The following is a 21710-nucleotide window of genomic DNA, read 5'->3' on the forward strand; positions in this document are numbered from 1 at the left end:
CCAGGTGGCTGTGTGGCTTGATCGTCTGCTTTCTGCTGTCACTCATCGTGACTTTCTTTTACCTGGGCTTGCTGTGTGGCATCTGTGGCTATGACAAGCACGCCACCCCAACCACTAGAGGCTTCGTGTCCAACACAGGAGGTATCTTCCTCATGGTGTAAGTGTTTGCTCCTCTTGGCGCCTGGGGGTGGGGAGGAAAGCAGGGGTTGGCTGTGGCATTACACCAACCTGGTGCCCTCTGGGCCACATGCTCAGTGGCCTAGGTGTCTTGGGGTGATAGTACTATCATAGGTTTGGGTGCTTCCAGCAAGTAAAAGAAAACTAAATTGGTTGCACTTTGATTGACCAGCTTAGAAGAGCTATTTACATATGGCGAGCCCCCTTTAAAAGCAGCTGTCATGGAGGTCATTTCCAAGTTGACTTTCTTGACTCTCACTGCTCCTTCTTCGTGTTCATTCATTCATCTCTTCGCTCCCCAGAAGCTGGGAAGAACTGTCTGACACCCTGTCGTATGTTCAGCACTGCTGTTAGCTTGCAACTCAAGGAACTTGATTTGGAATCGGGTGGCCCACCCAGCACCCTGGGGATTTATGTTAGGGACAAGAAGAGGAATGAGATACCAGGGAGGGATGAGCCTGAGGTACTGCTTCAGAGCCTCATATCCAGGTTCCTGCATTTGGAAACCTTTACTCTAGCAGACAGCAGCACAGCAGAGTGGGCAGGAGCCAGCAGGTGTGCCTGGAGTTAGAGCCTGAAGTGTCAATCACTGGGGTGCAGGCGGTGGCTCACTGAGAATGGGGGCAGGCCGTGGATGGGGTGGAGGGGAAGGTAAGACTTGAAACAGCCCTTTACCAAATAGACGCTCGCTCCTGTTTCTTGCTTTGTGCCACTCGTAGTGGGGTGGCGAGGATGGGAGAGCAGGCGGCATGTGTCCATCCGCTTGGTCAGACATGGGATCACCATAAAATTAATAAGGCTTCTTTGGAGCTATGAACCCAAGTCCTTTCCCCAAAACAGTTAGGCTCCTGTGTCGCGCAAGCCTTTAGGGGCATTAACGTGGCACAGAGATCCTAAAAGTAACCTCCGCCAGGGCCAGAAAAAGGACCACACCTGGAGAAGCATGTTTGCTCACACACAGAGATTCAAGAAACTACTCTTAAATGCAAATACTTGGGAATGAAAAGAATTAAGAATTACAACATCAAGAAAAAAAAAAGATATCTGTCTTGCCTTTCTGATCAGATTTATACAGACCCAGGTAGGAAATCAGTCAAGCGCTGCAAGTTCAATAATGCTGGCGTTTGGCAGTTGTCAGTTTTCTGGTGACGAGGGCACATTCGTAAATTCTGTTCACCAATTTTTAAGGATACAGGCAAAAATGTGATCAGTAGCTTCAAAGAAAAAGAACAGGGAAGTCACCAACAAACTGCTGGAGGCCGCAGACTCCTTCAGTTGAGGTAGAATTCTTCTGCTGACTAAGGAGTTTCTAAGGGGATAAAGGCACGTGGACGCCCTCAGGTTGGCGGCAGGAAGAAGGCAAGGCGGGCGACAGGCAGCAGGGTCAGATCTACCCAGGAGGGCTGCAACCTAGACATGGGACGGCTACAATGGCTTCCCTGTCGACGGCCTCTCTCCTGGCATGCTTTGCTGTGCTTGGCAGAAGTCCCCACCCCTTGAGACATCTGGCAAGCAGCTGGGTGAACACTAAGGGGGGCCATGGTACCAGCCTGGTCCGTCCAATCGGACCAACTACCAGAATGCAGGTTTTTCCTTCCAGCTGTCAACTTCCTGGCAGAAATCAGGAAGCATGTGCTGAGTTCTGCCACAACCGGGTCCACACCTGCTCTTTAAAAATGATGACACGCTCCTATCAAGAGTATGCAAGAACTCCATCTCCCAGAAAGGTTCCGGAAAAGACTGGGAAGGAGGAGATGACAAGTGTCCTGGCTCTGCCCAGTGCTGAGAGCAGGGGTTTCTGATGCCCTGGCATCTTCCTGGGTGCGTGACCAGCACACAGGCATGCTCACGCACACCCTGGACATCCTGTGGACCCTCAGGCAGCCTTCACTTGCTTTCCTCGCCTTTATACTGTCCCAGACTCAAAAGCTTTTTAGGTGGCAGAAAGTCGAGCTGACCTCGGCCTCTTCCAGTGAACAACTCTTACTACTTATTTTAATAAAGACATGCAAATATTTGTGGCTTCCCGCATTTGCAGCTGGGAGGAACTTCTCCCTCCCGAAGCGGTGCCGTGGTTACTGAGGGCATCAGCCCAACACTTCTGCCAGCCCCCTCTGGGCACCATGGTGGAGCTGGACCTGGCAGCTGTGCCTGGATTGCTCTTCAGAGCTTGCCCACCCTGTGTCCTGGATGGCTGAGCACTGCTGGGGGAAAGTCACACAGCAGGGCGTGTCCGGCATCACTGTGACATCACGATCCACCCCACCAGCACCAGCGCCCCCAGTGAGCCTGCCAGGGTCTGGCGGATTTCTTCCCTCACCTGGCCTGGCCTTGCTTCCTTTTCTCCCCTGACAGCTGGCCCTCCCACGCCTCTGCAGTGATCTTTTCAACTCTGATATACCCATCCTCCTGTTTCCCCCTCTCTCTGCAGATAGCTTTACCTTTTTCACAGAGGAAATAAAAGCCATCCAACAACTTCCCACCCCTCACCTCCAAACATACCTGCTTTTCAACACTTCCCCAGGTGAGGTGTAGCTATCAGCAGGCAAACTCTGGGGTCCAGAGAGGGGCTAAGGGGGATTGGAAAATAAAGATTGACAGACACAGATCTGGAAGACTTAGGCTGGGGTCAGGTGGAGCCTGCTCTCTGATGGAGATGCAGGTCTAAAGAATTACACCCGCAATCTTTATTTAGACAAGTCTCTTTATCAGGTTAAAGATGATGCAACCATTATTCTTTGTACTCAGGAAAATTACAGAAACTAGGACATCTGTGTAGCTTTTCTGCAGTAGCAATCCACAGTTGCAAAGTGCAGTGTTAGGAGCTTTGTGTAGCTCTCAAGTAAGTCCACTGTTCAAAGTTGCCATAAGGCGGGCAGGAACTGGAGAAGCGGAGCTGGTGAAACGTTGTGGTTACTTAGCACAAGAATTCTTTTCTTCCTGGGAGCCGTGTGCCTGAGATCAGGTTAGAGCTGACAGGGCTCTTGCACAGAGCCGCCTCATGCAGGGCATTGCCACAGCAGCTGGGCAACCTGTGCCCTTGCACAGAAACATTCCCAGGCACCAGGCATGCCACAGCCATGAGGGCATCAGAGACCCCTGCTCTCAGCAACTGCTCTCCCGTCCTCCATCACGGCTCCCAACAGTGAGGGATTCCTCCCTTAATCCCATGCCTTTGCACCATCCTGAGGATCATCCCTTCTCGCTCCTGTGTCTTATTCTTCCTCTCTTCTAGACTTTACTCTCTTTTGTTTTTTACTATTCTTTTCCTTCTTTAAAACTAAAAGCAGAACCTCTGCCAATGCCACCTCTTTCCTTGAACTCTGACACCAGCTTCCTGGGTAGAATGCTCCCTGTTGGCCACCTCTGCTTCCTTCTCTCCCACTGACTCCCCGGTCCTCTCCAGTTTGTTCTGCTCCCTTGCCACTCCCCTCCTCTCAAGTCAGCAGTGACCTCCGCGTCTTCCAGACCCGGGGGCCGGCAGTGTTGGCAAGGCCGCCTGCTTCCTCCTGCAAACTCCTTCCCCTTCCTTTCTCAGCTGATGTCCTTGCTGGTCCTCTGACACACCTCCGTCTCCTCTCTGGCTCTCCTTCCACTGCCTGTTCTTTGGGTTGAAGTCTCTTCCCAGGGATAAACAATTATCTCTAAGCTGCTGTCTCCTGATGTGTTCTGTAGCCGGAAGTCTGAACTCCATGCACGTTCTTCACGACTTCTTCTCCGCGACTAGAAACATCATCGACATCCTTCTCTTCCTGTCAAGTGCCCCAGTGTTCCCTGCCACTGCCCTGGGACCACTCCCCACATTTATCTTTTTTTTTTTTTTTTAATTATTGTACACAAATGAGATACATGTTGTTTCTCTGTTTGTACATGACATAAAGGCATACCATTTGTGTAATCATAAATTTACATAGGGTAATGTTTGATTCATTCTGTTATTTTTTTCCCTTCCCCCCACCCCTCCCACCCCTCTTTTCCCTCTATACAGTCCTTCTTCCTCCATTCTTGCCCCCCTCCCTAACCCTAACTCTAACCCTAACACTAACCCCTCCCACCCCCCATTATGTGTCCTCATCCACTTATTAGCGATATCATTCTTCCTTTGGTTTTTTGAGATTGGCTTATCTCACTTAGCATGATATTCTCCAGTTTCATCCATTTGCCTGCAAATGCCATAATTTTATCATTCTTTATGGCAGAGTAATATTCCATTGTATATATATACCACAGTTTCTTTATCCATTCATCAATTGAAGGACATCTAGGTTGGTTCCCCAATCTGGCTATTGTGAACTGAGCAGCTATGAACATTGATGTGGCTGTATCTCTGTAATATGCTGATTTTAAATCCTTTGGGTATAGGCCAAGGAGTGGGATAGCTGGGTCAAATGGTGGTTCCATTCCAAGTTTTCTAAGGAGTCTCCATACTGCTTTCCAGAGTGGCTGCACTAATTTGCAGCCCCACCAGCAATGTATGAGTGTACCTTTCTCCCCACATCCTCGCCAACACCTGTTGTTGCTTGTATTCTTGATAATCGCCATTCTAATTGGGGTGAGATGGAATCTTAGAGTGGTTTTGATTTGCATTTCTCTTATTACTAGAGATGTTGAACATTTTTCCATATGTTTGTTGATTGCTTGTAGATCTTCTTCTGTGAAGTGTCTATTCATTTCCTTAGCCCATTTGTCGATAGGATTACTTGCATTCTTGGTGTAGAGTTTTTTGAATTCTTTATAGATTCTGGAGATTAGTGCTCTATCTGAAGTATGATTGGCAAAGATTTTCTCCCACTCTGTAGGCTCTTTCTTCGCATAGCTGATAGTTTCCTTTGCTGAGAGAAAGCTTTTTAGTTTGAATCTATCCCAGTTATTAATTCTTGCTTTTATTTCTTGTGCTATGGGAGTCCTGTTGAGAAAGTCTGGTCCTAAGCCGACATGTTGAAGCTCTGGACCTACTTTTTCTTCTATAAGATGCATGGTCTCTGGTCTGATTCCGAGATCCTTAATCCATTTTGAGTTTAGTTTCGTGCATGGTGAGAGATATGGGTTTAGTTTTATTCTGTTGCATATGGATTTCCAATTCTCCCAGCACCATTTGTTGAAGAGGCTATCTTTTCTCCATTGCATATTTTTGGCTCCTTTGTCTACTATGAGAAAATTGTATTTATTTGGGTTTGTGTTCGTGTCCTCTATTCTGTACCATTGATCCACCTTTCTATTTTGGTACCAATACCATGCCGTTTTTGTTACTATTGCTTTGTAGTAGAGTTGAAGATCTGGTATTGCGATACCCCCTGCTTCACTCTTTCTGCCAAGGATTGCTTTAGCTATTCTGGGTTTTTTATTCTTCCAGATGAATTTCATAATTTCTTGCTCTATTTCTGTTAGGTACATCATTGGGATTTTAATTGGAATTGCATTGAATCTGTATAGCACTTTTGGTAGTATGGCCATTTTGACAATATTAATTCTGCCTATCCAAGAACATGGGAGATCTTTCCATCTTCTGAGGTTTTCTTTAATTTCTTTCTTTAGTGTTCTGTAGTTCTCATTGTAGAGGTCTTTCACCTCCTTTGTGAGATTGATTCCCAAGTATTTTATTTTTTTTCGAAGTTATTGTGAATGGGGTAGTTTTCCTAATTTCTCTTTCTGAAGATTCATCGCTTATGTATAGAAATGCCTTAGATTTATGTGCATTGATCTTATATCCTGCTACTTTACTGAATTCACTTATGAGATCTAACAGTTTTCTGGTGGAATTTCCTGGTTCCTCTAAGTATACAATCATATCATCAGCAAATAGGGATAGTTTGAGTTCTTCTTTTCCTATTCGTATCCCTTTAATTTCTTTGGTCTGTCTAATTGCTCTGGCTAGAGTTTCAAGGACGATATTGAATAGAAGTGGTGAAAGAGGGCATCCCTGCCCTGTTCCAGTTTTTAGAGGGAATGCTTTCAGTTTTTCACCATTTAGAATGATATTAGCCATGGGCTTAGCATAGATGGCCTTTACAATGTTAAGGAATGTTCCCACTATCCCTATTTTTTCTAGTGTTTTGAGCATGAAGGGATGCTGTATTTTATCAAATGCTTTTTCTGCATCTATCGAAATAATCATGTGATTCTTGACTTTAAGTCTATTGATATGGTGAATGACATTTATTGATTTCCTGATGTTGAACCACCCTTGCATCCCTGGGATGAAACCCACTTGATCATGGTGCACTATCTTTTTAATATGTTTTTGTATGCGATTTGCTAAAATTTTGTTGAGAATTTTTGCATCGATGTTCATTAAGGATATTGGTCTGAAATTTTCTTTCCTCGATGTGTCTCTGTCTGGTTTAGGTATCAGGGTAATATTGGCTTCATAGAATGAGTTTGGGAGGGTTCCCTCCTCTTCTATTTTATGGAATACTTTGAGAAGTATTGGAATGAGCTCTTCTTTAAAAGTTTTGTAGAACTCGGCTGAGAACCCATCTGGTCCTGGATTTTTCTTTGTTGGTAGGCTTTTGATGACTTCTTCTATTTCATTAATTGAAATTGGTCTATTTAAATTGTGTATGTCCTCCTCGTTCAGTTTAGGCAATTCATATGTCTCTAGAAACCTGTTGATGTCTTCGAAATTTTCTATTTTGTTGGAGTATAGATTTTCAAAATAGCTTCTAATTATGTTTTGTATTTCAGTCGTGTCTGTTGTGATATTTCCTTGTTCATTCCGAATTTTAGTGGTTTGGGTTTTCTCTCGTCTTCTCTTTGTTAGTGTGGCTAAAGGTTTATCAATTTTGTTTATTTTTTCGAAGAACCAACTATTTATTTTGTCAATTTTTTGTATTGTTTCTTTTGTTTCAATTTCATTGATTTCAGCTCTGAGTTTGACTATTTCCTGTCTTCTACTACTTTTGGTGTTGGTCTGTTCTTCTTTTTCTAGGGCTTTGAGCTGTAGTGTTAGGTCATTTATTTTTTGAGTTTTACTTCTTTTATTAAATGCACTCCATGAAATAAATCTTCCTCTAAGTACTGCTTTCATAGTGTCCCAGAGATTTTGATATGATGTTTCTTTGTTCTCGTTTACCTCTAAGAATTTTTTAATTTCCTTCCTAATATCTTTTGTTATCCATTCATCATATAATAGCATATTGTTTAATCTCCAGGTGTTGGAGTAGTTTCTGTTTTTTACTGTTTCTTTATTTCTAACTTCAATCCATTATGATCTGACAGAATACAAGGTAGTGTCTCTATCTTCTTGTATTTGCTGACATTAGCTTTGTGGCATAATATATGGTCTATTTTAGAGAAGGATCCATGTGCTGCTGAGAAGAAAGTGTATTCGCTCTTGGTTGGATGGTATATTCTATAAATGTCTGTTAAGTCTAAATTATTGATTGTGTTATTGAGATCTATGGTTTCTTTGTTCAATTTTTGTTTGGAAGATCTGTCCAGTGGTGAGAGAGGCGTGTTAAAATCACCTAGTATTATTGTGTTTCAATAATATTTGGTTTCTAAAATTGAGAAGGATTTGTTTAACATACATGGATGAGCCACTGTTTGGGGCATAGATGTTTATGATTGTTATATCTTGCTGATTTATGCTTCCCTTAAGCAGTATGAAATGTCCTTCCTTATCCCTTCTGACTAAAATTGGCTTGAAGTCCACATTATCTGAAATGAGTATGGATACTCCAGCTTTTTTGCTGAGTCCATGTGCATGGTATGTTTTTCCCCATCCTTTCACCTTTAGTCTATGGGTATCTCTTTCTATGAGGTGAGTCTCTTGCAGGCAACATATTGTTGGATCTTTCTTTTTAATCCAATCCGCCAATCTATGTCTTTTGATTGATGAATTCAGGCCATTAACATTCAGGGTTATTATTGAGATATGATTTGTATTCCTGGTCATTTGGTTCATATTTAAAATTTTATTTATTTATTTATTTATTTTTTTACACATCTTGGTTCCTCCTTTCTTTGACAGTTCCTTTAGGATAATTCCTCCCTTTGCTGATTTGCTTCTTTGTTTTTTATTTCTTCCTCATGAAATAGTTTGCCGAGAATGTTCTGTAATGCTGGCTTTCTTTTTTGTAAATTCTTTTAGCTTTTGTTTATCATGGAAAGATTTTATTTCATCGTCAAATTTGAAGGTAAGCTTTGCTGGGTATAAGATTCTTGGTTGGCATCCATTTTCTTTCAGAGCTTGAAAAATGTTGTTCCAAGCCCTTCTAGCTTTTAGGGTCTGGATTGAAAAATCTGCTGATATCCGTATTGGTTTCCCCCTGAATGTAATTTGATTCTTTTCTCTCACAGCCTTTAAAATTCTGTCTTTATTTTGTATGTTAGGTATTTTCATTATAATGTGCCTTGGTGTGGGTCTGTTGTAATTTTGTGTATTTGGAGTCCTATAAGCCTCTTGAACTTGATTTTCCATTTCATTCTTCAGATTTGGGAAATTTTCTGATATTATTTCATTGAATAGATTGTTCATTCCTTTGGTTTGTTTCTCTAAGCCTTCCTCAATCCCAATAATTCTCAAATTTGGCCTTTTCATGATATCCCATAGTTCTTGCAGATTCTGTTCATGATTTCTTACCATCTTCTCTGTTTGTTCAACTTTGTTTTCGAGGTTAAATATTTTGTCTTCAATATCTGAAGTTCTGTCTTCCAGGTGTTCTATCCTATTGGTTATGCTTTCTATGGAGTTCTTAATTTGGTTTATTGTTTCCTTCATTTCAAGGATTTCTGTTTGGTTTTTTTTCAATATCTCTAACTCTTTATTGAAATGATCTTTTGCTTCCTGAATTTGCTCTATTAACTGTCGATTGGTGCGTTCATTCAATGCCTGCATTTGCTCTTTCATCTCATCGTTTGCTTCCCTAATCATTTTAATTATGTACATTCTGAACTCCCTTTCTGTCATTTCTTCTGCCATGCTGTCATTGGATTTTATTGATGTAACATCTAGATTTGTTTGGGGCATTTTCTTCCCTTGTTTTCTCATATTGTTCAGGAATCAGTGGGTCATTAAGATATTGCAGATTTCCTCTATCGACTTATAATGTCCCTGAAGATTGCTAGTATATCACCTCTTATCCTTCAGTAGCCTGAAGTCTTGGAGGAAGTTGATAATGCGGAGCTCCACGAAGAAGCTGCCTCTCTAGGGTGGTGGCCCTCAGGTGGCGTATATTCCCTGCTAGTGGTCAGAGGTGTCTCCACTTATTGACCAATGGTCATCCAACGGGGAACTAGGCTGCGGGCTGAGGCAAGTCCTGTTTGTGCCTGTGTCTCTGGTTTTACCATCCCTGTGGGAAAACCTCTCCCGGTAGGGAAGAATCACTGGGTGGGAACGTCTCACTGGTCAGTTCCCATCCTAGAGGTTCCCCTCCTAGAGGTTCCCCTCAATCTACAACTACTGCCTGGGCTGGGCTGTCTTCCTCTGCAACGTTCCCAGGGGCCTGGACCTACCTCCTGGGCCGGGAGCCTCACCCTCCACAGGCGAGTCTCCTTAGGCTGCCTCTCCCAGATAATCTGCCCGCAGTCCTGGAAACTTCGCTCCGCCCCTAGGCATGTCTCTGTGCGGCTCTTCCAGCAAGAAGCCACCTAGCTCCTGGGACCCTACTCTGCACCTAATCGCCTGGCTATGCGGCCCCTCCTCTGAGCCGCCACCTGGAGCCCTGTACAATAGCTCCGATACCCAGAGACCCGCCACACACCTCCTCCACCGGACAGCAGCCCGGTTTCCGACGCAGTCACTAGGAGTCCAAGCAACTCACTTTGCGTCTCCTCCTCCCGCCAACCTCCTGTAGCCCTAGGCAGTCACTCCAAGCCCAAGTGACCCGCCCTGTTCCTCCTCCTCCTCCTCGGGGTAGCCCCCTGGGTGTTCAGGGGCGGTGGCTCCGAGACCAAATGACCCACCGCGCTCCTCCTCCAGGCAGGCCACCGGTGTTCAGGAGCGGTCGCTTTGAGTGCAATCAACTCACCACTCGCCTCTTCCTCTGGCAACTGCCTGTGGCTCTGATGCAGTCACTCCTAGACCAAGCGACCCACCGCGCTTCTCCTCTTCCTCCGGGCAACCCCCCGGTGTTCAGAAGCGATTACTCTGAGTCTAAACAGCTCACCACGCAGCTCCTCCTCAGGCAGCCGCCCGGAGCCCCAGTGGTTGCTCCGAGTCCAAGCGCTGTGCTGAGCCGCCTCCTCTACGATGATCCCAGTTGTCCGTGTTTACCGCTCCAGCGGGGGGAGGGCCGTCTCGCCGAGCAACTCTGCTTCACAAAGTTCCCTGCGTCCTGGGGCTACCGCCCCATCCGGGACGCCTCCCCAACGGGAGAGACTCACCCGGCGGCTTTGAGTTGGTCCCAAGTCTCTCACTATCTCCTCTTTTGAATCCTGTGTCCTGGAGCAACATGAAATGCAGCCGCCCTCTAGGCCGCCATCTTGAAACTCCTCTCACCTTTATCTTTTCTTTCTGCCTCTGCCTCCTACGCTGTATCTCTTTCATCCACTGGCTTCTCTACACCAGCAATGTCCACTCTGACTGACACCTGTCCAAGGCATCCTCCCCCCTGCACCAAGAGCACGCTCCTTCCCAGAGAAACCAGGCTGTGTCCTTCCCAGGCCCCTTCAGTTCACCCCTCCTGGCCTCGGAGCTGCTGTTGACACCGTTCTCCACCATTCCTGTGGATGCAGAGCTATGTTGGCCCCTTTCAGACCCTCAAGGGGACACTTCCTGCTTAGAGTCTCTCAACCTACCGTATCCTTTGCAGAAAGGATAGGTTCTCAACTGCCTCCAGAGCCCAGGTTCTGCCCCATCGTGCTAGACAGCGAGCAGGCCACAGTCTACCAAGGACCAAAGACCGCAGTGCTGACCACGTCCCTCTTTACTCCTGGGTGGGTTGATCTGTTTAACCTGCACAATGCTGAGGACCCCAGGTCCACTCTGAACCTTGACCAGGTAGTAAGCACTGGTAGGTAATATGGGCTGATTCCTTGCAGAATTACTAACTTTATTTGCATTTTTTTTTCCAGTGGGGTTGGATTGAGTTTCCTTTTTTGCTGGATAGTCATGATCCTCGTGGTTGTTTCTTTTGTCATTGGTGTAAATGTGGAAAAACTCGTCTGCGAACCTTACGCAAACAGGAAGTTATTCCGGGTAAATATACTTTTCTACTCATTGTGGGAAGACTGGAATGGACACTTGGGTTTCTCCATGTCTTATGGGTTACTTCAAGAGCAGTGCAAAAACATGAGTAGTTTGCTTTTTTTTTTTTTGTTGGGGGGGGAGGTTACCAGGATTAAACTCGGGCACTCAAGCACTGAACCACATCCCCAGCCCTATTTTCTATTTTATTTAAAGATAGGGTCTCACTGAGTTGCTTAGTGCCTCACTGTTGCTGAGACTGTCCTTGAACTTGAGATCCTCCTCCCTCAGTCTCCCTAGCCACTGGGATTACAGGCATACACCACTGTGCCTGGCTGAGTAGTTTGCTTTTAATTCAATGAGTTGAGATTCTGTTTGCAAGAGCAAAAAGCACACAGCCATATACACACAGAGATGGGTACATAGTACTATAATAGTATTCTCATTTTCTGATTGTAAATGAAGTCAGTTCCAGGAGTTAAGACTTATGCATCAATGTGGATTGTAATATTTTGAGAGAGTACAATTCTCCTTAGCAGTTGTTTCCAAAGGAGTCTGAGACCATCAGGAGATAAACTCCAAGGTTCCTCCCTCCCCCCTCCCCACTCTGGAGGTTTCTGACACTGTAGAGTTTCCCAAGTGACAAAGATATCCAGGCAGGTGGTTCATGGCCCTAAATTTGAAGTGAAAGAGGCTAATAAAGTACACCTCATGGCAGAGGATTGTCCCAGGTGGATATATGATGGGCAGTCAGGAATGGAATTCAACTTTCACTTTTTCCCTCTAAGACCAGCTTCCGTGGACTCTTGGGGGTGGCGCAGTTGGTAGCTGCACGTTCTTTATTAATAAGGTTTTGTCTACATGTCTGGCCTCTAACTTAGACTTCCCAGTGTTCGTCTCCAGAGTGACTTTTTTTTTTTTTTTTAAGAATGAGCCAATTCTGATTTTTAAAATGTCTTTTTATTTCCTTTTTTAATTGCATGTTTATTTTCCATCTCAAATCAGGTGAGATGAAATCAGTAAATAACTACAAAGGCAGTCACTTTTCATGGTGTTTGGCAGTTCAGTTGGTCAAGAGAAATTTAATTGAGTTGATTGATGATCACGTTCTCTCCATTTGGCTTCTTAATGAAAAAATAACAAGACATCAAATCAGGATTCATTATCTCCTGTGCAGTGTTGAATCCTTAAGTGTAATTTTTTTAAAGTAGAGGATATTTCAAAATCATTTATTCTGATTGAGTATTCCTAATCTAAAACTCCAAAATCTGAAATTTTCCAAAATCTGACAAGGGGGATATTTTATGCCATGAAACTTTTCATGCACAAAATTATTGAATATATTGAATATAAAATTACCCTCAAACTCTATGTATAAGGAGTATGTGAAGCAAGTGAATTCTGTGTTTAGACTTGTATTTTATCCCCATTTTATACATGCAGATATTCCAAAATCAGAAAATAATCTGAAATGTTAAACTGTTTCTGGTTCCCAACATTTCAGATAAGGGATTCTCACTCTGTTCTAATCAGGCACATGTGACCACATAAATATATGTGGTCCAGAGTCAGAGGGCATGTGTGTCTTCATTCATTATGTCCAGAGGGAAGTAGTGAAAAGTTGGGTCCCTGCTTCATGGCTTTATATTGGCTATTCTCAATCAAATACTCTATTTTATTCTCATTTCTAATGTGTCTACTAAATAAAGTTGAGTTCTCAAAGTAATTTCCATGATTCTGATTGATGCTACCCTGTCGTCAATTGATTTATTCCAGGTACACTATTCTTTTCTAGTTTTAAGTTCAAGATTAATGAGAAGTATTGTGATATGAAAAAAAAATCTATAAAAGAATTTGCAGAATATTCATTTTATTATTTGTATGCATGTTAATGTAAAACTGTTTTTAATACTTTTTTCTAGATTTTGGATACTCCCTACTTACTAAATAAGAACTGGAAATACTACGTCTCTGGCATGGTTCTTAAAAAATCAGATATCGAGCTCACTTTTGAACAAATTTACAGGTATTGATAATTGCATTGTTAGGTTTTGCTATTTAAAATGTTTGTTTTTCCAGAATGAGAATTCTGCTCTCAAATTGTTTCTTTTTACCTTACTCATAAGACTTATCGGTTTCAGAGCTAAGCTATCCTCCAGTCATAGCAAGATTATAGAAATGAGGCCAAAAAGAGAATCCTTCCCTGAAAGCCTTTGAGACCTGGAGATGGTGGTGTCTAAGGCCCTTCTCTCCAGGTGTCTTTGGGGTTCCCTGGATAGGGTGACCCTATGTTGCACTAACAGGACCCTGTGAGAATCAGTGAATGTGTCCAAATCACAGCTGTGATAATAACATTCAGGTCCAGGGCTGGTCCTGCAGTGAGGCCACCTAGGCTCCCATCCTGTCTCTGCTGCTGGAGGCCTGTGACCCTGGGCAGTTCTACTTCTTCTCTGTTCAATAGGGATTATGACAATAGGGATCTCACCTTGGGTCACTTAGGGTCCAGTGAGATACATAAGATTAGAACAGTATCCCACACTTCATAAGAACCTGACAACAGGCTTGGGGTGCAGCTCAGTGGGAGAGCACTTGCCTAGTGTGCGAGGCCTTGGGAGTAATCCCCAGCACCACAAAAACGGAACAAAACACACAAAAACGGAATAAAACATACCAAAACACCTGTTCTTATGATTATTCATCAGCACACATTCTTCCATCTTCGACACTTAAGAATGCTTGGTAGCACATTTCAGCTCCTATCTGATACACAGATTTCTCTAAATCTTTTAAAACCATCTGGAATCTTTAAGGTCCTGCCTACTGCAATGGTGATGTGCCATAGATTATAACGAAATTTTTTTTTTTTTTTTTGGTACCAGGAATTGAACCCACAGGTGTTTAACCACTGAACAACATCCCCAGCCCTTTTTATTTACTTACTTTTATAATTTTGAGACAAGGTCTCACTTAAGTTGCTTAAGGTCTTGCCAAGTTGCTGAGGGTGGCTTTGAACATGTGATCCTCCTGCCTCAGACTCCTGAGCGGCTGAGATTACAGTCATGTACCACTGCACCCAGCTCCTTTTTTTTTTTTTTTTTTTTTAACATTTTTGTCATTTGCCTCTTTGTATCTCCAAAGAGGGGGACACCCTCTCCTTGACAATAAGGTCATAGTCAGGCGATTTGAATTGACCTTCTAAATCTTCCTTAAATCTATCTCCTCTCCCTGCTTGCAGCTTCCATTCCATCCTCCAGGTGTCTGGGAATGTGATATGACCCAACCACACAGATCACATCCCGCCTCCATGTCAGCAGCTCCACACTGCCACTGGCTGAGGTCACATGCACCCAGCCTTTTCTGCCTCTACTCAGATTGCTAATCAGTTGTAGTCTTCAGCTTAACCCAGGGAGTCTCAGGGTCTTCCCAATATCAAGCTGTAAGCAGACATTATCAACCCCTTGGAGCTTCTGCGTTCAGTTCAACCTGCTCACCATCCCTAGGATGGGAGGCGAGGCCTAGCATCTTTCCTGGCCTGCAGCTCTTTGTGACTGGCTCCTGCAGAACTCTCCACTTCCTCTGTTGGTGCATGGAGCTCTGGGTTCCAACAGCACCACCTGGTGGCTGAAGCTGGTATCAACCTCCTGGGAATGTGGGCAATTTGCGGCTCAGGGGCAGAGGGCACTAGCTGTTGTAGCAAAGAAGACACCCTGGGCAGGATGTGACCCTCTGTGCTATAGGAATATGAATCCAACCAGCCCTGTCCTCCTTAGCTCAGTCAGATAGGCACTTTCCCGTATTAAAGGTGGGATTGAGGCATGGAGAGGTGAGGCTGCTTCACCCAGGTGGCCAGATTCGGTTCATGGGCAAACCTCACCGAAGGTCTGGACGTCTGTGGGCCCCTCCCTGTCACCATCCTCACCATTAGAATAGATGTCCAAGCATATATTCAGTCAATGTAGCCCATCCCTGGAAATATGAAGGGGAAATATTCTTGGCAGGGACTTGAGAGAATCTCTTAGGGAAGCCCCTGATGACCTTCGCACATCTTTCTAGCGAGTATCATTTTTGTATTTTTTAAAATGAGAATTTATTTCTTCCCAATTTGTAAATTTGTCCACAGCAGTACAGGCAACAGTGTAAAGGACGGGTGCAAGGACATATTCATCAGTGCTATTGTATCTGTTCCAGAATTTGGATGCTAACAAAAGAGGGAAAGAAGTCAGGTGTGGCAGGTGCCAGCTATTTGCGTGGCTGTGGGTGACACCCAGAACCTGCTTAGTTCACAGGCCACACAGCAAGAAACAGTCAGCCTCCCCCCTCATCCTCAGATATGGACAGAGGTCGCCACGCTGCTTTTCTGGGTCGTGATTTCTGTGTTTATTCCCATAGCGATTGCAAAAACAGTAGAGGAATTTACTCCACATTTCGACTCGAGAACCGCTTCAACATCAGTGATAGTCTCGACATTCAGAAGGTGAGTCCTGAGAACCAGTTCTGAGCTGACATGTTGTTTTACTAAATCCAGTTGTTTTCTTTTTGTTAACATTGCTGTGGAATCTGCAGAAGACAAAATAAGCTATTTTAAAGGTACATTTAATACGTTCACAGTGTTATATAATCTTCATTTTTACCCAGTTCAGAACATTTTTCTCACCCCCAACCACTTGTCTTTCTTGCAGCTTGAGTTTTTCTATAGAATATTCAAGAGCCCCCCCAAGGGCCCTCATTTAGGGTGTGTCCCAGGGAGAGAGTCCACTTCACTCAGTGTAGAGGTTCCCATGAGGGCAACCCCCACTTGCTTCCCAGGGAGACTGGTTCTCCAAGACCCTCACCCCTTCTCCGACAGCTCCTAGGACTGGGAAGTACAGACCATAGCGTCCTTATTCCTTGCAATCACACTGCGACCCCAGGACTGCAGGGGAGACTCTGCTGAGCTTTGGTGGCCCTTGGCAAGAAGAAAGGATGGAAGCAGGCCAGATAGAATGACTTTCTCTCCCGCTTTGCTTCAGTCCACGCCTCAGTCTGGAGTCTTAAGACTCAGAGAAAGGCCAGTCCAGCACATGCTGGAAGAAGAAAGCAATAGTCTCCACTGTCCCCGTCTCGCGCTCTGGTCGTTAACCCAGACCGTGCCACTCTGTACCTGGGGGCCTCTTCTGGCCTTCTCAGTTGTGCAGGGAAGAATCTCATCCTCTTACTTTTGGGCTTCCAGAATGGGAGCAGATTCCAGGCAGGACTTAGGCAAGCATTCACCAGGTCCTACAGCTCGCTCCCCGAGGCATCTGGAAGGCCAGTAGGGGACCATGGGGTCATGATGACAGTTTTAAAATGTAAAGAACTTTTTTCAAAAGCTGTATATGAATTTTGTTTTGATTATCTCCCCTAAATACTGCTTATTGTCCAAAAATAAAATGTAATTTTGTAACCAAATCCTAATTAGGTGCCCTCTCCCCCTTTGCCCATCACACCATGGGCTGTCTTCCTTGTGCTGTGCTGGGTCACAGTTGCAAGTGTCACCTGGGACACGGAGGCACTGCATGCCTTCTGGAACTACCGGGGGGCTACTAGGTCAACCCCAGGTCAGCCACCACATTCCCATGACCTTTGCCCAAGTAACTAAACACTGTTTCCCAGAAGATGTCCCCCGTGTCATCCTCCTGCGCAGCTCTGTGCAGGGCGATCCCTGCCTGGACTGCCTGTGTGACGCGTCCCTTTCAACGTCCCTGTTGGTCAAGCCTAGGGATCCAAAAGCCACCTCTTCTCTGCCTTCTGTGCCCCCTGTCACTTTTCTTGAGCTCCTCTCTCCCTGGTGCCCCGAGGGAGATCGTGGGCCCCTCTTATGACACAGCCTCTTCCTTTTGGGGTCTCTGAAGGGGAGATGAGATCTTACTTTGCTTTGCACTTTACCTCCTTGAAGAGTGCTTGCCACAGGATGGAAGAAGCCAGGGGGGCAGGGGAGGAAGAAATCCCAGCAAATACACACACACACACACACACACACACACACACACACATATTCATGTGTATGTATGTGTATGTGTTAATATACGTGTGCATATTCCTGCATAGTTTTATTGCCCTTTTAAATCATTTTAAGTACTCCACATTCTTGGAGAGTAACGACTTGGTTTCCAACGCTTATTTCATCAGCACACTGGCAACATAAACAGTCGATTTGAAAATATGGATGTTAAACTTCATGGCATTGTTCTTCTGGACGAGGCAGGAAGTAAAATCATTCAGGACTTCGCTAATAGTGGAATCGACAAAATAGAGTACAACACCTACTTGGCTCAGGTATCATCCGCATGGCATGTGTGATCTTTTGGGAGAAAGTAGAGCATCGAATGTATGTATTTCTTTTTTTTTTTTTTTTTTTTTTTTTTTTTTTTTTGGTATTTTTTAAGTGAGAGGAGGTTCGCATAGCATAAAATTTGCAATTTTGAAGTGAGAAACTTGGTGACATTTAGTGTGTTCACAGTGTTACACCGTTTAATTCTATCTCATTCTAAAACATTTTCATGGCCCCGAAAGAATTGCTGTGCCCATGAGCAGTTGCTCCCTGTTCCCCCAAACTTGGCAGCCATCAATCTGTGCTCCACTTCTGTGAATTCACTTGTTTTGGATGTTTTGTGTAACTGGAATCATCAAGAGCAGGCCTTTGGATCTGGCTTCATGCACGTGGCGTGTTTTTGAGGTTTGCCCAGGTTTTAGCATGCGTCAGCATTTCATTCTTTTCCACTGTTGAATAGAAATAATGTGTATAAATGGAAATGCAGGTGTCACCTATGGAGGAGTTTCTCCCTTTCCTTTGTATTTTATGCCCACAGACCCATGCTCAATCAGTTGCCTCTTAGAAGTTGTTAAGGCTTAAAAAAATCCCATAACGCAAATTTCTTAACCTCTTTTGTAGAGTAAAAAATCCCCTGGGAAAGTGAATCTTTTATCCTTTTCCTATGAACTGGACGCAAAAGCGGACCATCTGGTGAGTTTGAACAGTCCAGATAAGTGCTGTAGTAGTGCGGATGTCAAACGTCAGTGTCCCTGCCAGGAAGCCACTGCAGAGGCTCCTGAATGAGTGAGTTCGGCCTTGTCGAACGCCTCGCCCCTGCACGTGGAAAGTCCCCTCGGCAGCCATTGCCATGCGACCCGCATGTTCTGAAAGTTCCCCGGGCCCATATTCATCCCCACGGACTCTTTCACCCTCAGACCCCCCGTGTGAGCACAGGTGCGTATGCACGTCACCTTCCCGTGGCGCAGGGAATAGTAACTGAAGACAAGGGAGAAGCCCCAGGAGTTGCTTTGCTGCAATAAGTGACCGAGGAGGGCAGAGGCACCAGTGGGCCCACGGCTTCCACTTCATCCGTGCCTCTGCTGTTCAGTGACGACATGGCCTCAACTGGCCCCTGCCAAGTAGCAGCAGACCATGGTGATGGGAGCCCAGGCTTTGGAGGAAAACCCAGCTTTAAACCCTGACTCAGCTTCTTTCTGAGGGTAGAAGCTTGAGCAAGGAATTTCAACCCTCTGTGCCTCGGTTTCCCCATCTGGCAAACGAGGACAGTAGTACTTATGGGGTTCTCCTACAGTTAGTAGGCCAAACCCCACTGAAGCATGGGTTCAATATAAAGTGCTCAGCTGAACTTTGGTTTCCTCATCTGTAACACAGAAACCACGGTGGCTCTGCCTCTTGAGGCACTCGAGAGGGAACCCAGCCTCCGGCTCTCAGGAAGGGCTCCTGAGTCGGGCTGGGAGCCCGTGGTTCTCTGATCTGAAGCAGGGCATTTTGGTACCGCCCCTTTCAGCCAGCCCTTGTGCCCACCCATGGTCTCCACTGCCCAAGGAGGGCCGCGTGCTTACGTGTCAGCTGCCGGGGTCTGGAAGGACGCAGTCGATCTTGACTTCTCTTCTCTTTGTAGCCCCCTGGAGAGTTAAAAGAGTCCATGAAGGCAAATGCAGGAACTATCAGAGCAATTCATGAGCATCAAGTGGTTCCCATGTTGCAGACAGAGGTAACCGTCCGCTCCCCATGGTATTCCAGTGACCCGAGCGAAATCGGCTGCACCTCCTGGACTTAGATCCAGCCCGAGGCCACAGGGAGGTCTCATCCAGCTGGCCTTGGCCTCAGAAATTGAGCTGGGCTTGAGGAGCACAAAGCTTAAAGTGCACCATCCCCAAGCTCATTTTTGCCGTTACCTTGGCTCTGTGCTGGGCCCCGCTTCTTGCTCTGGTCTCCATTGTTGCTAAGGCCCTCCCAGGCTGGGCTTCTGGCATGGTGCCGATCATTTCGCTCTGGACTCACTCATCACATCTCCTCTCGTTCTTTTTCTCTAAACTCCACCTAGAAAGCCTTGAAAGTGAGGCTCGGTGCTTTTCGTCCCGCGCCTCTCCACTCTGTCGCCGTCTTGACAGCTGTTGCTGCCTTTCCCCTCACTCCCATCCCTTCCCACCTGGCCTCCTTGCTTGAGACCGTCAAGGCAGGATTGTAGCAGAGGAAGAACAAGGACTAGGGAGCCAGGAAGACCTGCACCTGCCTGTGATAGTGTCTCAGTTTCCCCATCTAAAAATAGAATTTTACAAAATGAGAAATTAGCATGGGGAGAACGATCCCTGCGTTGCTATGCTCTGGTTGGTGGAGATGTTGGACCTCTGACCTCAGAGGACTCAGAGGTCGAGGAGTTGTTGTTATGCTCGCGGTTGTTACACTTGTCATGCTCGCAGCTTGCAGCTCGCAAGGGGAGAACGGTGTGGAAACTGGGTTCCTGGGTTAGTTGATCAAGTCTGGAGAAGCGTGTTATGTCCACGCCCTCTGACATTTGAACCTTCCTGAGGGGGTTTTCCCTCTGTCTCTGTCTCTGTCTCCCTCTTCTTTTCCCTTGTCTGACTCCCTAACTCCATGGGGAGTCCTTCTACTGAGCTGACTTACCTGTGTGCCACGGGCATCTCCATGGTCTGTTATCCCTGTTCAGACCCAGAACAAATCTGTGAACATATGAAGCTGCTTTTCATTGTCCTTAAAGGAGCTTCTCTTCTAGCAGACAGGACCCCTCGGCCTTTTCAGAGGCTGACTTGTCCACAAAAAGATATGGAGATGAGCACACTACACCTGTGGGCCAAATCCGGCCAGCTCCTAGTTTGTGTAAACAAAGTTTCATTGGAACACAGTGGTGCCCACTTATTTACAAACTGTCTGTGTCTGCTGTTGGCTCTAAGGACAAAGTGGAGTTCCTGGACAGGCCGTTGCCCACAAAGCCCAAAGTATTTACGCTCCAGCCCTCCATAGGTTAAGTTTGCCACCCTGACCTAACTGTTCAGGAATGCCACACTCTCAGGCAGGCTGTTTGAAAGCCTTCCACTTGGATCAAACCAGTTCAAAGGGGCTTCATGTGCACCTTGCATGTGATTCGTGGCCCTTTCAAGCTCTTCAACAGTTATCCTGATTTCTTACCCCAACCGCCTGGAAGGTACACATCATTACTTGTGCCTGTTGGTTTTTCTAGAATGAAGGCTTTGCAATGTAAGATCAGATTGATGGCTGTCTTGTTGGGGGTACAGGGAGGACATGAGCCATGTGTTCTTGCTCCTTTGTTTAATAGTTTTATAATATTTTCTGTTTTTTCACCAGAACAACCTACAACAAAAGATCAAGATACTTAAACACACGAGCAAGGGACTGTCAGTAAGATTTATCTTGTTTTTCTGTCTTAGGGTTTTGTTATTAAATATTGTGCATAGAATTTCAGAGACACTGATTTTTACAAGTACTTAAATTTTAAAGAAAGTCTTAGTGATGTACCCATTCTAAATGCCCAACTGGATTTTCCTACCATGTCCCCACTACAAGTGCTTCTGTAAATGCTGACACCCCACCCTCCACCCCCCCACCTAGCAGGCTGACTTCATGGGTGACATCCATTTAGAAACTTAGAAGGTAACGTGGGTTGCTTTCACAGACCAATTGCTGCCTCACAAACAAGCATCAAGGGTCAGTGACTTCTTCCACATTCTGTCACTGCTGGGCCACCCACAGGCTGCTCTACTTACCTCCCCACTTAGAGAGCCAGCCTAAAGGAACAGTCTTGGCCACCTCACGTGCTCTCAGGGGTACGTGAGTTTGGGGAATGACAGGGACACAGGTTGTGTTTTAAGACATTCCTTAGGACCAGCACACTCCACTTTGCCTGTGTTCCCCTGGCCAAAGCAAGTCACATGGCCTCACCAGTGATCACGATGGTCAGGGCAGAGAAGTACGGTTGTCCCTCAGTGGGGGAAGGGTTGGTTCCAGGACCCTCCATGGATATCAGAACCCATGAGTGCTGAAGTCTGTTGCATAAAATGGCATAATATCTGTATATAACCTCTGCACATCACATATACTTTAAGTCATCTCTAGACCACTTAAAATACTCAG

The 21710-nt window shown here is 45.4% G+C and overlaps 1 protein-coding gene across 3 annotated transcripts in view; it reads left to right on the forward strand.

Moving 5' to 3' along the window:
* Nucleotides 1-21710, forward strand: part of Prom1 (prominin 1) — a 124070-nt gene that overhangs the window by 87878 nt on the left and 14482 nt on the right. For all 3 annotated transcript variants that reach the window (XM_047567087.1, XM_047567090.1, XM_047567089.1), the window contains exons 12-19: nt 5-157; nt 11194-11317; nt 13228-13331; nt 15695-15779; nt 17453-17599; nt 18216-18287; nt 19219-19311; nt 20925-20978. In XM_047567087.1, the coding sequence (XP_047423043.1) occupies nt 5-157; nt 11194-11317; nt 13228-13331; nt 15695-15779; nt 17453-17599; nt 18216-18287; nt 19219-19311; nt 20925-20978 (832 nt within the window). The remainder of the gene's footprint in view (nt 1-4; nt 158-11193; nt 11318-13227; nt 13332-15694; nt 15780-17452; nt 17600-18215; nt 18288-19218; nt 19312-20924; nt 20979-21710) is intronic.

The sequence above is a fragment of the Sciurus carolinensis genome, chromosome 10 (assembly GCF_902686445.1).
Source record: "Sciurus carolinensis chromosome 10, mSciCar1.2, whole genome shotgun sequence".
NCBI classification, from domain to species: Eukaryota; Metazoa; Chordata; class Mammalia; order Rodentia; family Sciuridae; genus Sciurus; species Sciurus carolinensis.